The following is a 16752-nucleotide window of genomic DNA, read 5'->3' as shown; positions in this document are numbered from 1 at the left end:
AATGCCTTGGTTAATAAAGGTAAATATCCCACATGCCTTCTTGAGTATCTTACCTACCTGTCCAGCCACCTTCAGGGATCTATAGACATGCATTCCAAGGTCCTTTTGTTCCTCTATACTTCTCAGCATCATACTATTTATTGTGTATTCCCTTGCCTTGGTAGCCATTCTCAAATGCATGCATTCATACTTCTCTGGATTGAACCCCATTTGCCACAGTTCCATCCATGTGACTAGTCCACTGATAACTTCTTACAATCTACAACTGTCTTCTTCATTAGTAACCAGCCAGAGAGATTGGAAAATGATGGTCAGAGCCTCTGCTGTTTCCTCTCTTACTTTCCTTAGCAGCCTAGAATACCTTTCATCTGGGCCTGGGGATTTATCCACTTTCAAAGATGTTAAACCCCTTAATACTTCCTCTCCTGTTGTGTTAATTTCATCTAACATTTCACACTTCTCAGATTGTAATCTGTATTATCCATCTCTTTTGTGAAAACATGCAAAGTATTCATTAAGAACCATATACATGTCTTCTGCCTCCACAAACAAGTTACTCTTATGGTCCCTAACAGGCTACACTCTTTCTTTAGTTATCCTCTTGTACTTTGTGTTTTTATTAAAAAAAACTTTGGCGTTTCCTTAATTTTACTTGCCATTACTTTTTTTGCCCTCTCTTTGTTTTTTTAATTTCCTTTTTAATTCTGTCCCCACACTTTTTATACACCTTCAGGTTTTCTACTGAGCCCTAAGCTTCCCCTTTTCCATTTCTCCTCTCCTTTAAGCCTTTTGATATCATGGGGCTCTGGATTTGTCACTCTTGTTCTTTTTCTTTAAGGAACATACTTGTTCTAAACCTTCACTGCGGCTTCCTTGAATGCATCCTATTGATCTGGGACTAATTTACTTTCAAGAATCTGTTTCCAGTTACTTTGGATAAATCACATCTCAGCTTAATAAAATTAGCTTTGCCCCATTTGAGAACATATATTCCTGGTCTATCATCGCCTTTTTCCGTAACTACCCAAATATAACTGAATAATGATAACTTTCATCAAAGTTCACACCGACTGCCTACCCAGCTTCATTCCGTAAAACTAAGTGCAGAACCACCCCTGACTTGTTCATGTTGTTCCTTCCAGAGTGCTTACCCTCATCCTGCTATTATCACATTCTGTTTTCTTACCTTAATGCCACCATCAGCAGCTCCTTTAGCCCATACCACTATCATTAACACTCCCTTTGTCCTTTTGTTCATGACGTATTTGTCAATCTCTCCTTTGCCCTCACCTATATCTGGCCTTCTGTCCAGCTTCATCTGCTCCACTCCTTAAACAGTTTAAATTTCATCACGTTTTTACTACTCTTTAGCTCTGAAGAGTCATACAGACTCAAAATGTTAACTCTGTTTTTCTCTCCACTGTTGTTGTTAGACCTGTTGAGTTATTCCAGCATTTTCTGTTCTTGTTTCAGATTTCCAGCATCTGTAGTATCTTGCTCATTGGACTTGTTATGTATTGGCTAAAGAAGTTCTCCTGTATGTATTTTAAGAATTCTGCTCCCTCTGTAACTTTCATGCTAATTCCATCTGAGTTAATATTAGGGTATTTGAAATAATAATTAAAAATTAATTGTACTCATGCAAAAATGTATTGTACCTGTTATGTCAGTGAGCAGGTTGTTGTTTAAGTGTAATTCTTTGAGGTGATAATTCAGTCTCAGGAAATCTAACTTTTTAATCTATAATAAATAAACAAATGGTAACAGAATGATTCAAAAATAGCAAAAAAAATGTCAATAGCAACCATTTAAACTTTATAAAATATTGCTCTAAAGGAGGTATGGTATGGTCATTTTACATGACCATTCACTTCCATTTGTAATCACAATGTACAAAATGCTGTTATTGAGGTCCAGTTTTTGAGTAATTTTACACAATTATTTGATTGCAGTTTGCTAATGAACTAAACTACAAAGAAATATACTAGAAAACGATCTTGAACTAGAAGAGTCAGACACAGCAATTTCGTATGAGTATACTTGCCTGCTGAAGTGTGGTGAAACACAATTCTTACTTTTAAATTGGCAGTTGGAGCTTAGGGCCTTCTCTGCATTCGCCAGCCAGGAAATGGCCACACATGCACAGTTAGTATGTTTTACGTTTTTTAGGCCGGGAACCATCCCTGCGTAGAAGAAAGGAGGGAAAAGAAGCAAAACAGTGTGAAAAGCAGGTCAGATGACTTGGAACTGGAGCACCATTGCAGAGAGTGTATCCCAAGGAGCAGGACATGGGGAGGGGGACAGGGAGAAGGTCCCAAACCAAGAAGGTCCCAAACCAGGGACAAAGACAGGGATCAAAAAGAGGTCCCAGAAGACAGACCCAGGTAAGGGACAGGGCAGAGATCAAAAACAGATCCTATTAAGTAAAGTTGAGTTAGGCTGCAAGTTAAAGAAAGAGCTGCGAGGAGCAGACTTAGAGCAAAGTGGGCTCAAGAGAAGCCCAGAAGATCTGGGGGGCAGCTAAAAGTTGGTGACTCTGTGCTGCAGGCCATAAGGGCAAAGGTACCCTTTTAGAGCTGTGGTGTTCTGCTGGACATGGTCGAAGATCTGAAATTGTGTTTGGAAGGTGAAGCATGAGTGTAATTTGAGATCCAAGAAAAAGGAATCTCAAAAGGTGAGATTGAAACCCTGGAGGTGGATCCTTGTTGAAGTCATCTGAGTAGGAGTGACATTTCGAGAGGATTCCAAGGCAAGGTGTTCAAATATAGAGATTGGAAACCCTTGTGAGGAAGACAGGGTTTCAGTGAGGCAGGTGTGACAAGCATCTGAGTGGGTTGTTGAAGAATCCATGGTATCTGCTTGGGTCGTACCTGACATTTACTTAGGAGTGTGGTGTGTTTGACCACAGTTCGCCTGTTAATTCACATGTGCTGCATACTCACCTTGAATATTAGAATATAGAATAGATATTAGAAATAGCTTTATCTTTCCAAATTTGTGTGCGTCTGTAAAGATATATAAGGGGTGAAAGAACAGTGGGTATTTGAATCATTTTCTTGTGTTTATATTGTTTAATAAATGTTTTATTCCTTGTGTTAAAAGTGAATCAGCAGACTCCTGAGAGTTCAGTTACTTTCCTCCACGGTTTCTAAAAAACAAAGTTAAGATCTATCAAGCCTGGCTTCACTCTGGGATCTGAACTGTCCAGTAGTATCAGCTGGGATTGTAACAGAAGTACAAATTTTCCAGCAAAATTTATCATACAGCATTGCAAAACCTAAAACTTGTAAAACACTCCTTCAAAATTACATTTCTCCTTTAATGTTATAAAATAACATTTATTTTTTTGATGGGCAATTAGGAGTGGTCAATAAATGCTGGATTTGCCAGTGAGGTCCACATCCCATGAAAAAATAAATGTGTTTCTTGCCAGAGAAATTAAAGCAAAATTAACAATGATTTGTTCACAATGCCTAGACACATAGGATTAGAAAATAGACGGCACTGCACCCATTTCTTTGAGCACTAATTAGGTGCTGAAGCCTCCTCTATGGCAGGCAGGAAGTGCTCGCTCATTAATATCAGATACATGCCAAACAATTAGGCATCCAGGGTTAATGCCTGAAACAGGTGTTAGTCTGTTTGCATTTGCAAAGAAAGTTTAAGGCCCCTTAGGCAAAACTGAGTGCACTTGACACTGAGCAGGCTGCATTCAGGAAACTCAGTTTACATGTCACCTAAACAGACTTCCTTAAACGGACCCCAAAAAGATAAGTTTGTAAACAAAAAACCTGAATGTGAAGCTAGAAGCATTAGTATTCTTCCAGATATCATGTTAAAGCTGCTGGCCACCACTTGAGCTCCTTCCCAATCACTGCTTCGGCCCACGTCCCAATTGCTCTCCCATCCAAATGTCCTGATCACCTTAACATTCCTGGTTGATTGCAATCACTGTTCCTTTAATGGCCTGTCATGAGAGCCACTATTGGCAAAGCAATGGCCCAAAATTAAAAGGCTCTGCGCCCACCTCATACGCAGGTGCACCTATATCTGGTACGCCTCAGATCTACCTATTTAGGCATGGAAGTTATGATTTCTAGACCATCGATTTGGAATTTCTTGAACATTAATCTTATTGCTAAGCATGGAAATTGAAATATGGATGTGAAATTCGAATGCGTAACATTGCTGGAGATAGTGCTACATAAGCCTTCCTAGTGGGGCAGGTTGTACCTCCAGCTGGCTCTGGCACTGTCAATGCAGCACACAATACTGAAAAGGGTGCTCATGCTGGTGTTCTCTGTGTATGCTGGAAGCACCTAGTCAAGACATCAATAACTGGCTGATGTACTGCCCAGCTTCCAAGTTAGGACAACATAGGCCTCTGGACAAATTCACCAATGAATAAGGGTTCAGCTGCAAGAGGGAGGCTGGCACTATCATTACATAAAGCACCAGGGCACCCAACTTGCAGGTAAGATAACTTGTAATAATTTCTGCTATTTTAAAATGACTACTCCAAGTACTTTGGAGTGTTTTGAGTGCATTTTTGTGAGTTCCTGGATTTGGAAGGGAATGTTGCTGCATCCTCACAGAAAGGGGAGAGGAATTGGTGACTTATCCACACAAAGGCTTGCAACTGGTATGGGGGTTGTAGTTGCAACACCACTGGCAAATCCAGAAGAGGGTATGAAGAGAGAAAGCTCTGCTGTCTGCTAAGTTGGAGTCAGAATCTTTCATGCTCTTTGACAGTAACAGGAAGTTGCCTGGTAGGCAACAAAACTCTGCAAGAAAAATCTATCCGTGACTTACTAAGGAGGTTAAGGATAGTATTAGATTAAAAGAGGCAGCTATTATCTTGCAAAGAATGGGAGTAAGTTTGAGGATTGGTAGTGTTTCAGAAACCAGCAAAAGGCCATCACAATGTTGATGAAAAGGGAAAAATTAGAACATGAAGTAAACTAGCCAGGAATATAAAGACAGATTATGAAAGCTTTTAGAAGTATTTGAAAAGGAAGAGAGTAGCTAAAGTAAACTTAGATGCAGAGTCAGTAGAAATTATCATGGGAAATGAGAAAATAGCAGAAACAGTGAACAAATATTTTTTGTCTGCCTTCACAGTATAAGACGTAAGTTAAATACCAGAAATTGAGGTTAATCTAGGGGCTAAAGAGAGTAAGAATTAAGGCAATTATCAGCAGAGAAAAAGTATTGGAGAAGCTTGAGGGACTAAAATGTGACAAACCCCCTGGACCTGATGGCCTACATCCTAGGGTTCTAAAAGATATAGCTGTGGATGTGGTTATGATTTTCAAAAATTCTCTAGATTTTGAAACAGTCCAAGTACATTGGACATTAGCAAATTTAACGCCACCAATCAAGAAATGAGGGAGAGAGAAAACAGGGAACTACAGGCCAGTTAGTCCTTGGGAAAGTGCTTGAATCTATTATCAAGGAAGTCTTAACAATGTACTTTGAAATCATGCTGCCTACAAAACCACAGAATCTCTATGTGCAAACCCTTCTAGCTTACCCTTTGTGTTGAATCAGTGGATATCCATTTATCAATACAGGCAGCAGAAGACATTCTGGGAATCATGACTGTTTTATTGTTAAACTATACTGCAGCACAAATGCAAGTTTCCACTCTTCTCTTCTGGAGCCTCTCCCTGCCTAGAAGCCAACCCCCTTACTGGGGAAAAGCCCAGCTCTTAAGTACAGGCTTCAATGAGCATCGCCTGCTCTCAGTTCACTCTGAAACTTGTCCTGGTTTACTCTTAAAGGGACCTGCATTTCTAAATTGTCACACACCTCAATCCCTGAGCAGTTGTCTGCAAGTGGAAGGTTCAGGGTTTGGAATTGCTGACTTCTTGTTTACTCCCCCTAGGCCTGTGTTCATCTTCTCGACCTCAAATGTGGGAATGGAAAAGGAGTTAGCATTTAGTGGCTTTTGAAAGCAGCTGCAATCTATCATATGTAACGGTGAGATTTAAGTCAGAAGAGGAGTCTCCAATCTCAGCAGTAGCCACACACCTGACACATCATCTGTCCATGATGTCCATGGCCTGTACTTGAAGTGAGGACAACACATGAATGAAGCATGGCTCTCTTCGTGTAGTTGCGCTCTCATTATTTTGTCAGCCCTTACTCAGATAAACCTGACCTTGTCTCAGCAAGTGTGCCAGTGGTAGAGTTGTGAGAAGTTTTGAGGACATGCATATGAGGGTTGATTAGTGTTTCTAGTATGCACAAGTTGCCAGAGATGTGAAGAGGTGAAGGATATAATAGTGAGAAGAGCCTAAGGACAAAGAGAGAAGTATGTTGCAATAATTGTGGAAGGATGTTGGAGATCACCGAAGAAGACAGGGGGAAAGAAAAGACTGTTGGAGCGACAGATAATACATAGCTAATCATAGAATAATGATAGGTATGTTACGAGGCTTATCTTAGCTATCCTCATGAAGTTATTGAACTTCTTCCTGGATTGCTACAATGTTCTGGGGAGATTGATGCACTTTGTTCGCTCATCGCTCATATCGGGCAGCTTACCTGAAAATTCTCCTGCCACATGGTAGATAAAAGTTGTCCCTCCCTCCTGCTGAAGCTTCACCAGCACCTTCAAAGCAGTGTTCAAAAATGAATGAGCCCTGGCAGCTTCTCCTGCAGCTGACATTGTCCAGCCAAAATGCATTTCCCCTTTAAGGGATGTAGGCTATACTTAAATCAAGTTAGCAATGAGCAAAAATGACAACTTCCATGCGACAAGCTGCCAATCAAAAACACAGCATGGCTGGCAACATATTTATTTTAATGAATGAATTACATTAGTTTGAGGTGTTCTTTTGCTGTCAACTGATTGAGCGGACATGTCATGAAGAGATATTAATGTAAATAATGTTATTGGAAATTATTTTTTTGAAATAGAGGTTTAGTCCATGTCTGTGAGTGTGTGTGTGTTAATTGGATTAAAGCCAGCTAGTTTGCTTTGATGTATGGTAGTTTTGAGATGTAAACAGTAAGGTAAAGAGTACACATGCATTTTGTTGAATAAACCATTCAAAGACTGGGGGTGAAAACTTGCACCTAGCTAGGAGACACCAAGCAACATGTTTAGATTACTAATAATATTGGTATTATGAAAGGGGTTTTTTTGTTAGAAGAGGTGGAGTTCAAAGGGTCTGGTGATACAATGAGAATTTGCATTCAAAGCACACAAGGATTTTGTGTAAGCACGGCAGAGGCATGTAATATCTAAGCAGATGTAAGCCTACAACTGTCTGCAAAGGAACCAATTGAAAGAAACCTCATTTTGAATTTGTAAGGTGAAAATGCTTTGCCTGGTGTCGGTTTAAGTCTATTGGTTATTGTTGCCTTAGTGGAGATTAGTTTGGGAATTTGTTAAAAAGTTGTGATAGTAGTAATTTGTAGACATGTGTATGTGTTTAATACCTTGTTGTAAATTAATAAATGTTTCATTTAGTTTGATACAAGACCTCTGGAGGCTTGGTGGGTTAATTTCTGAATTCAGAGTTGCATCTCAAATATACCAATTGAAAATGTAGATTATGACAGCTGTTTAAAGTTTCTCTTTGGGATTTTAGGTAACAGCCTTTGCCAATTGCTGTGTCATAACAATTAGGGCTCATCTGGGATAATACTTATAATTACTTAATTGGTTTGGAATTGGTGAATCTTAAGGTTACGTGTACAAGAAGCACATTGAATTCAGGAGTTGGTGAGGCATTTTAGAAATTGTGACACTGCAAGATGGTTTTGGCAATTGATAGGACTTGTCAGGAGTAGAAGATATAACTCTGATTGAAAATAACCAAGTGTAAGTTAACAAAGTTAGCAGATAATTGGGGTTACCTGCGGGGTCTAGGAAATCAGATATAATTAAAAGTATAGCACAGCATCTACAGTTGGAAGTGATAACTGACACGAGTGAGTCACAGCTGGAGATAGTGAGACTTCAGTTTGAAATGAAAAAGCTTGAATTAGAAGCAACGGAAAGAGAACAGGCATTCCAAAAGGTGCAGGTAGAAAGCAGGAGAGAGAAAAAAAACAGGGAAGGGAATTAGAAAATAGAGATAGAGAGGGAGGAAAGAGAAAAAAAGATTGTTGGCAGTTAAAAAAGGGATGCCAGTAGATGAGGAAGGACTTTGTCCAGAGTAGAACCCAGTGGGGAGATGTTTAGATTTGTACAAACTCTTCCAAAGTTTAAGGAAAAATACATTGAAGCATTCTTTATTTCATTTGAGAAGCTAACTAAACAGATGAAATAGCCACAAGCAAACTGGACGTTATTATTACAATCTAAGTTGCTGGGTAGAGCGCATGAGGTATATGCTTTGCTACCAGAAGAAATGTTGGTGAATTATGATGTAGTGACTGCATATGAGCTGTTTCCTGAAGCATACAGACAGAAATTTAGGAATATGAGAAAACAGCCTGGGCAAACTTATATCGAGTTTAAAAGAGTAAAACAAAGTAATTTTGACCGGTGGATATGGGCGTTAAACATAGAGACAATGTATGCCACTCTTAGGGAAGTTATTCTTTTGAAAGGATTTAAAGATTCAATCCCTTCGGTAGTGAGAACTCATGTGGAGGAACAGAGGGTTGATTCTGTAAGAAAAGCAGCAGAGATAGTTGATGATTATCAATTAGTTCAGAGAGCTAAACCTTTTATTCATCACCCTTTCACATCAGAAAAGGATAGAAAGTGGGAAGGTGAAAGGAAGGTAGGTGGAGAAGGAGTAGCTGGAAGTTCCCAGGAAGTTTTTTCTCAGAATAAAAAGCAAGGTGCTGAAGGTAGAAGTGACATTCAAATATTGAGGAGTTTTCACTGTAATAAAGTGAGGCACATGAAGTCAGTGTGTTGGAGATTGCAGGAAAAAACTGTTGGAATTATTGGGGTACGGAAAAATTCTGGAAGTAGAAGTACTGTGGGGTCTGAGTTTCAGGCAAAGGAAAACCAGTGGTTTGTGTACAGGTGAAACAGGGAGAATCAGTGAAGAAGCAGGATTGCGTGCACAGTTTACTCAAGAAAATTCTAAGGAGCAAGTTGCAGAAGTGTTTAAAGATTTTATGTGTGAAGGAAAAGCCTTTCCGTGTGTACAAGGTGGAGTAGGTAATTATGTTAAAATGTTAAGAGACACAGGGGCTAGTCAATTTTTAATGTTATAGGATAGTGATTTGTTCAAAAGGAGTAATGGAGGAGCAGGTAATAATAAGTGGGGTTCATGGAGGTGCTAAATCTATTCCATTGTGGAAGGTAACTTTAAACAGCAAATGGAGGAGTTGTGAAGTTATTGTTGGAGTGGTGGAAAAAATGCCCATTGCAGGGGTTCAATTTATTCTGGGTAATAATATAGCTGGATCCTATGATAAAAGCAAAATACTACGGAAGCTGGAAATCTGAAATAAAAACAAAAATAGCTGGAAAAGCTCAGCAGGTCTGACAGCATCTATGGAGAAGAAGACAGAATTAACATTTCGAGTCCATATGACTCTTAATCAGTTCTGAAGAGTCATACGGACTCAAAATGTTAACTCTGTCTTCTTCTCCACAGACGCTGTCAGACCTGCTGAGCTTTTCCAGCTATTTTTGTTTTTATTATTTATTATAGCTGGATCCTATGATGCCTATGGTAGTTGAGAAGCCTGTAGAAGTGTTTTCATGAGAGGTGTTACAGAAGGAGCATCTTGGATTGTTTCCTGATTGTGTGATAACAAGGTCAAAAGCTTATCAGGAAGAACAAGATAAACAAGGAGGGCAGGCAGTACAAAGACAAGAAGAAGGTGTTGACATCCAATTGGCTGGCACTGTATTTGATAACATTGTTATCATGGAAAGACTACAGGACAATTCAGCTGAGGTGTTTAACTCAAGGAGATTAGTGGAGTTACAGAAAAATGATTTGCAATTAAAACAGTATATCAGAAAGCTTACTAAGATTCAGAAGCAAGATGTATTCCAGTATGTTATTAACTTAAGGGAAATATTTTAATGAGAAAATGGAGGTCAGATCATGTCTCAGAAAATGAAAGCTGGAGGGTGGTGCTCAGGCTGTTATCCCATTATTCCAATGGAGGGACATTTAGGAATTAGGAAAGCACAGCAAAAGGTTCAGAGGTATATTTTTTGGCCAGGATTGCATAAGGTTTAGTCAAATTCTGCAGAACTTGTCATACATGTCAAGTAACAGGAAAACCACAAGCAGTGATTAAGCCGGCACCTTTAATCCCAATACTAGCATTTGAAGAACCTTATACCAGGGTTATGATTGATTGTGTAGGATTCCTCCCTAAGACTACAAGTAGAAATCAGTATTTATTGACAATAATGGATGTGCCTATCAGGTTTCCTGAAGCAATACCTTTAAGAAATATTACAACTAAGAAAATTCTGAAAGTGTTGACTAAATTCATTACAAGATATGGTTTACCTAAAAAAATATAATCAGATCAGATGTCAGATTTTATGTCACAGCTGTTTAAGGAAGTAATGAACAGTTTGGGGATAAAACAGTTTAAATCAACAGTTTATCATCCAGAATCACAAGGAGTTTTGGAAAGATGGCATCAAACATTAAAAACTATGAGGGCGTACTGTCAGGATTATCCACAGGATTGGATTACAGGAATTCCATTTTTGTTATTTGCTATTTGAGGTGCTCCTATTGCATCAACTGGTTTTAACCCTTTTGAACTATTTTATGATCATGAGGAGAGGGGGCCACTGAAATTGATTCACGAGAAATTGGTGGGTCAAAATTCAGAAACTGATCTCATGGGTTACATATCAAATTTCAGAAAAAGACTGAACAGAGCATGTGAGCTGGCTAAGGAACAATTAAAGACATCACAGCAAGTTATGAAAGTGAAGGCAGAAAAGACAGCTAAAACTCGCAGCTTTGTTTCTGGAGAGAAAGTGGTAGTTTTGTTGCCAGTACTAGGTGATTCATTAAATGCAAGATTTAGTGGGCCTTACAGGATTGGAAAATAAATTGAGAGAAGTAAATTATTTACTAAATACCCCAGATAGAAGACAGAAGCAGAGGGTGTGTCTTGTAAGTATGCTTAAAAAGTAGTTGACAGGAAAGAAGAGCAAAAAGAGATATTAGTGATGGTGGATGATGAGAAAGAGATAGAAGTGCAGGAATCTGAAATTGATTTTCCTCAATCAAATTGGATAACGAGGGGGGTGCTTAAAATTTAAATGTAATATTGAGTTACCTTCCAAACAAGTGTCAAAGTGATTTGGAAAAGCTATTGCATTCACACAACTATTTATGGAAGTATATTGTGGAAGACAGATTTAGCTATACATGATGTGTCTGTACAAGTTTCATCTTCAATAAGACAACATCCTTACAGATTAAATTCGGAAAAGTTATTACAAGTACAAAAAGAAATTGATTTCTTGCTTCAAAATGGTATCATTGAGTCTAGTTGCTGTAGCTGCAGTTCACCTATTGTATTGGTACCGAAACCAGATGGAACACAGACTGTTTGTGGACTATAGAAATGTGAATGCGGTGACAAAAGCGAATTCATATTCTAAAATACGGTTGGAAGATTGCATTGGGAAAGTGGAACAATCGGAATTTATCACAAAGAATGACTTGCGAAAAGGATATTGGCAGGTAGCGTTGTCGGTGAGAGCAAAGGAGATATCAGTCTGTATCTGTCAGTGTGTGTGTGTTAATTGGATTAAAGCCAGCTAGTCTTGGTGCTTTGATATATAGTAGTTTTGAAATGTAAACATAAGGTAAAGAGTACACTTGCATTTTGTTGAATAAGCCATTCAAAGACTGGGGGTGAAATCTTACAGCTAGCTAGGAGACACCAAGTGGACTATATCAGTTTAAAGTCATCCATTTGGTATGAAAAATGCACCTGTGACATTTCAATGACTGACAAACAAAGTAGTTGCAGGTCTAAGCAATTGTGCTGTTTATATTGATGATCTGATAGTTTTCAGTCTGACGTGGGAGAAGCATTTACAGCATCCGGAAGAATTATTTACTTGACGACAAGAAACTAATTTGGTGATGAACTTGGCTAAAATTGAATATGCAAAAGTGCAAGTTACATATGTAGGCCATACCATTGGACATGGTAAGGTGGCTTTGAGAGATGTTAAAGTCAACGCTATCATGGATTTCCCCGTGCCTACAAGAAAATGAAAAGTTTTGAGGTTTCTGGGCATGAGTGGGTTTTACCAGAAATTTGTACCAAATTTTAGTCACATTTTAGTGTGGTTGCTCCACTGACTGAACTATTAAAAAGGAACAAGAAGTTTCAATGGGCATTTGAGTGTCAGGAGTCATTCAATAGTTTGAAAACTATATTAACTATGACACCAGTTTTGGTAGTACCCAATTATGCCAAGCAATTTAAGTTGGCCGTTGATGCAAGCGATATAGGAGTTGGGACCATACTGTTACAAGAAGATGACGCTGGAATTGAAAAACCAATAGGGTATTTTTCACAGGATCTGAACATACAACAGAGAAGATATTCAATGATTGAAAAAGAGACCTTGGGTTTGATGTTAGCATTGCAACATTTTGAAATCTATGTTGTAAACAATTAATCAGAAACAATTGTTTATACAGGCCACAATCCTTTGAAGTTTTTGGATAAATTTTGAGACAAAATTGTAGGACTTTTCAGATAGAGTCTATTATTATAGCCATTTAATCTATGGATTATACATGTTGCTGGTAGACAGAATCTCTTCGCAGATGCGTTATCAAGAGTTTGAAGCTTATAGGAAAATTGAACATTTTTAAATACCTGATCACTGAACTGGAGTGATTTCTGTTGATACCAAGGACTTGTGTAGATATATTGTTATGTTAATACATGCACCTGGTAATACAATAGGGTAATAAATATATGAGGTAGTGTGAAATGGGTTTTGTTTAAAAATGAAGCCGTCTTTTAAGATTATGACAGTTCATTTTTTGATAGGCGGGGGATGTCACGAAGGGACATTAATGTATATAATGTCATTGGAACCTATTTTTTAAAATAGAAGTTTAGTATGTGTCTGTGTGTGTGTGTTAATTGGATTAAAGCCAGCTAGTCTTGGTGCTTTGATGTATAGTAGTTTTGAAATGTAAACAGTAAGGTTAAGAGTACACTTGCATTTTGTTGAATAAACCATTCAAAGACTGGGGGTGAAATCTTACAGCAATGTGTTTACATTATTAATAAAATTGGTATTATGAAAGGGGTTTTATTGTTAAAAAAGTTGGATTTCAAAGGGTCTGGTGATACAATAAGAATTTGCATTCAAATGGAAAGAATGGGTATAACAGCAAGGAGTTTGTGTGAGCAGGGCGGAGGCCTGTAATATCTAAGCAGCTATAAGTCTACAACTGTCTGCAAAGGAACCAAATTGAAAGGAACTTCATTTTGAATTTGTAAGGTGAAAATGCTTTGCCTGGTGTCTGTTTAAGTCTATTGGTTATCTTTGCCTTAGTGGAGATTAATTGGGGAATTTGTTAAAAAGTTATGATAGTAGTAATTTGAAGACATGTATATGTGTTTAATTCCTTGTTATAAATTAATAATTGTTTCATTTAGTTTGATACAAAACCTCTGGAGGCTTGGTGGATTAATTTCTGAATTCAGAGTTGCATCTGAAACACAACAATTGAAAATATAGATTATGATAGTTGTTAAAGTTTCACTCTGGGATTTTAAATAACAGCCTTTACCAACTGCTGTGTCATAACAGTCCACTCTGAACACAATGCTCATGAAAACACGCTCAAAGAAATTTCTACCCCAGTTATGTGCTGAATCCCTCACATTTGAAGATTGAAAGCCGTTACTTCCCAGCTGTCCTTTATTTAAATTGGTTAGTTGTCACTTCATTGTACTGTCTATGTCAAAAAAGTTCAAGGTATCTCATCTAAAATTCTTTACAAGCTCCTTACTGTCCACACATTTGTCTGGAATGTTGCCTACATTATCTGCTGTGACTTCTACAGAAATTGAAAAGAAACAAAACATCATATGTTTGAAAAAGAAACTTACTCAGCATTCAGGTGCAAAATCTGTCTGCTTAGCCAATCCACATTCTTTCAATCGGATTACCCTGTGTAACCACAACACTTGCACATATTCAAAAGGTAGCCCTAATTAGATGTAGCATAAGAATTGCACCAGGAATCCAAATTCTTGCCATTGCAAAAGAAACCCTTCTTTAAGGTAGCTGCTTTAATTGTTCTTTTATGAGGGTAGTATTGCCAACTCTGCTTAGGTACATTCCTGGAGGTTTCATCACATGACCTAAAACCCACAAATCGAACACCCCCACTCAAACCCCAAGCCATACTCCCATCATTGGTCCATCTTCCAGCACACTGCCTTTCCACAACCAATTAGAAAGCGAACAGATTCTTTGTCAACCAATTGACTTTTCATGAAGCTCCCCTTTTCCCTATCTTCAATACTTTTCTGACTAATAAATGAAATTGAGCAGTGAAAATTAAAATATTTCTTTTGAATAGCTCTATGATCTTCTCCCTGAGTTGTTCACAGGTGTGCCCTGGAGATTAATTTTTAATTCCTGGAGATTCCAGGACAAACCTAGAGGGTTGGCAACCTCATTTGAGTGTGACCTTGGTGAACAACCCCTATAAGGGCAGACGTGGAGGGCTCGAATTTTCATTCAAGTCAAAGAGTAAATAGATAAGGATCTTGGAAGGAGCTTGGATGAAACAGATTTGGCTGAGTACAGAATCCATTACTAAAACTAAATTACTTATTGTACATTTGGACATAAATTCTGTCAAACACACAACTGTGCATGTGGAACGTAGTTGCAGATATTTTGATTTTTTTTAACCACATAATCAATCCAATTTTCTGAAGGACTTTAAATTGGTGTTGCACAGTGGACAATATCACAGTTAGCAAGGTGACTTACCCTTCATGGTACATTGTTTACACAGAAGTATGAAATAGGAGTAGACCATTCAGGACATATCTGCACAGCCTCCATATAATTTAGCCCATTATGGTCTCACCAGTTTGAAAAGGCAAACCTAGCAAAATGCTAATTAAATGTGATCAGCAGCAGGCAAATTCATTGTACTTGCTATGCATTATTTCCATGTCAGAAGCGGTGTTTGCTAACTCAAGCAGTTCTTCTTGACATCTGAGGCAGGAAAGGATGTTTAACTGTGTTTCTGCTTTCCAGCAATTCTCATCACTGATGTCAACCATCAGCTGTCAGGCTGACTAAGATAACCAGCAGAGCTTGCAATTATTATTCTGAAATACTTTTATGGATTAGCATAATCTATAAACTGTGTAGGAGTTTTAAAAAATTTCACTCACCTTATTGTGATTCACCCACAAATACGTTAACAGTTTATATCTTGACAGATCTGGCACTTCAGTTAGTCCTCTAAAAAGCAGATAGATAACAAACTATTTTTATTACTGGTTTAAAAGGTGCCATAATCTAAACATAAAGAGACATTTCAGGGTATTTCTTAAAGTCATGCTCCAGCCTTCAGTATTTCCCCAAACATTTGGTGTGGTATTTGATTTAAAGCTACCTGTATTTCATAATTGATGTTGGTTTTTCAGATGTTTCCCTTTTTCTTTCCCTTGACTCTCCAGAAACTATTAAGGTAAATCATGTTTGACTAACTTGGTCAAGTCCTTTGTCGAAGTAAAAAGGATGGGTGAAAGTAAATATGGACTTTCAAAGGTGTTTGTGTTACAATATGTTAGGTGGTAATTGCCGGGCTGACCAAATCCCAAAGGGAAACTTGGCCAAGCTATCATAACAATTTGAAATTTGTATTCTTTACGAGAAAGTATATGCACTGAAGTCAGACGTAAAGACACCACTACTACTTTTGGAGATTTTAAATTTTAAATTAAAATATTTATTAACCAAAGAAAAGAAAATTTAAACACACAAGATTACAGTTACACAGTTAAGTTTAGTCTTAAAACATTTCCCAAAATGCTCTACTTAGCTAGGATCACAGATTAACACCCTTTTTCAGGCAACAGTCTCATAGATTCTTAATTTATAAAATTTCCAGTAATATTACTGCAGGACACCCACAGTTGCTATAAGGGAGGTATTTCAGCAGCTTCTCTCCCCCTCTCACTCTACAGTGGAAATCAAAGGTTTGTAACAAAACCTTGCTTTATGGAACAAGCAAGCACGTCTCGGGGTGGCTAGAGGTTACTTTTTCATAAGTCTGTCTTCACACAGCCCACCCTACAGGATCTCACATGGCCATATGTCATACAGCTTTCAATCTTTCCTTAAATATATTTTCTCACCTTTTATCTTTAAACACATTATTCTTAACCTCCTTTTGAAAGTTACCTTTCCCAGAATCTAAAAATCTTTCATGTTGTCATTATGGTCAGCACTTTTGGAAAAATAAACTTAATAACTTTGCTTTATTGATTTACGATTTTTGCCAGTTATAAAACTTTTCTATCTCTCTGAAATTCAACAGTTGAAGATTCAACTCCTCACTCATCTCCTACTGAAAATTCCTATTCATGTTGTGTTTACCATATCCCTTTTTTTATCTTGCCCATCTCTACTTCAAAATGCCTACTTTTACACCTAACCACTTTGATGATTTAAAGCTTGCAGTCTAACTGTCTACAGTTTAATTAAAATAGCACACACACATACACACAACATGCACACAGTCCCACAGTAATATTGGTAAACTTTTCTTTACA

General features: G+C 37.9%; 1 protein-coding gene across 1 annotated transcript in view; it reads right to left on the bottom strand.

Annotated features, from left to right (window-relative positions):
- The window catches only part of LOC121276039 (leucine-rich repeat-containing protein 72), a 95226-nt gene that overhangs the window by 33627 nt on the left and 44847 nt on the right, over positions 1-16752 (bottom strand). Inside the window, exons 3-4 of the mRNA XM_041183984.1 lie at positions 15367-15436; positions 1659-1740 (exon numbers count right to left, since the gene is read on the bottom strand). Of these exons, the coding sequence (XP_041039918.1) occupies positions 1659-1740; positions 15367-15436 (152 nt within the window). The remainder of the gene's footprint in view (positions 1-1658; positions 1741-15366; positions 15437-16752) is intronic.

Source organism: Carcharodon carcharias, chromosome 3 (assembly GCF_017639515.1).
Source record: "Carcharodon carcharias isolate sCarCar2 chromosome 3, sCarCar2.pri, whole genome shotgun sequence".
In the NCBI taxonomy this organism is placed as follows: domain Eukaryota; kingdom Metazoa; phylum Chordata; class Chondrichthyes; order Lamniformes; family Lamnidae; genus Carcharodon; species Carcharodon carcharias.
The sequence above is the reverse complement of the archived record's forward strand: the minus strand, read 5'-3'. Positions and strand labels throughout refer to the sequence as shown.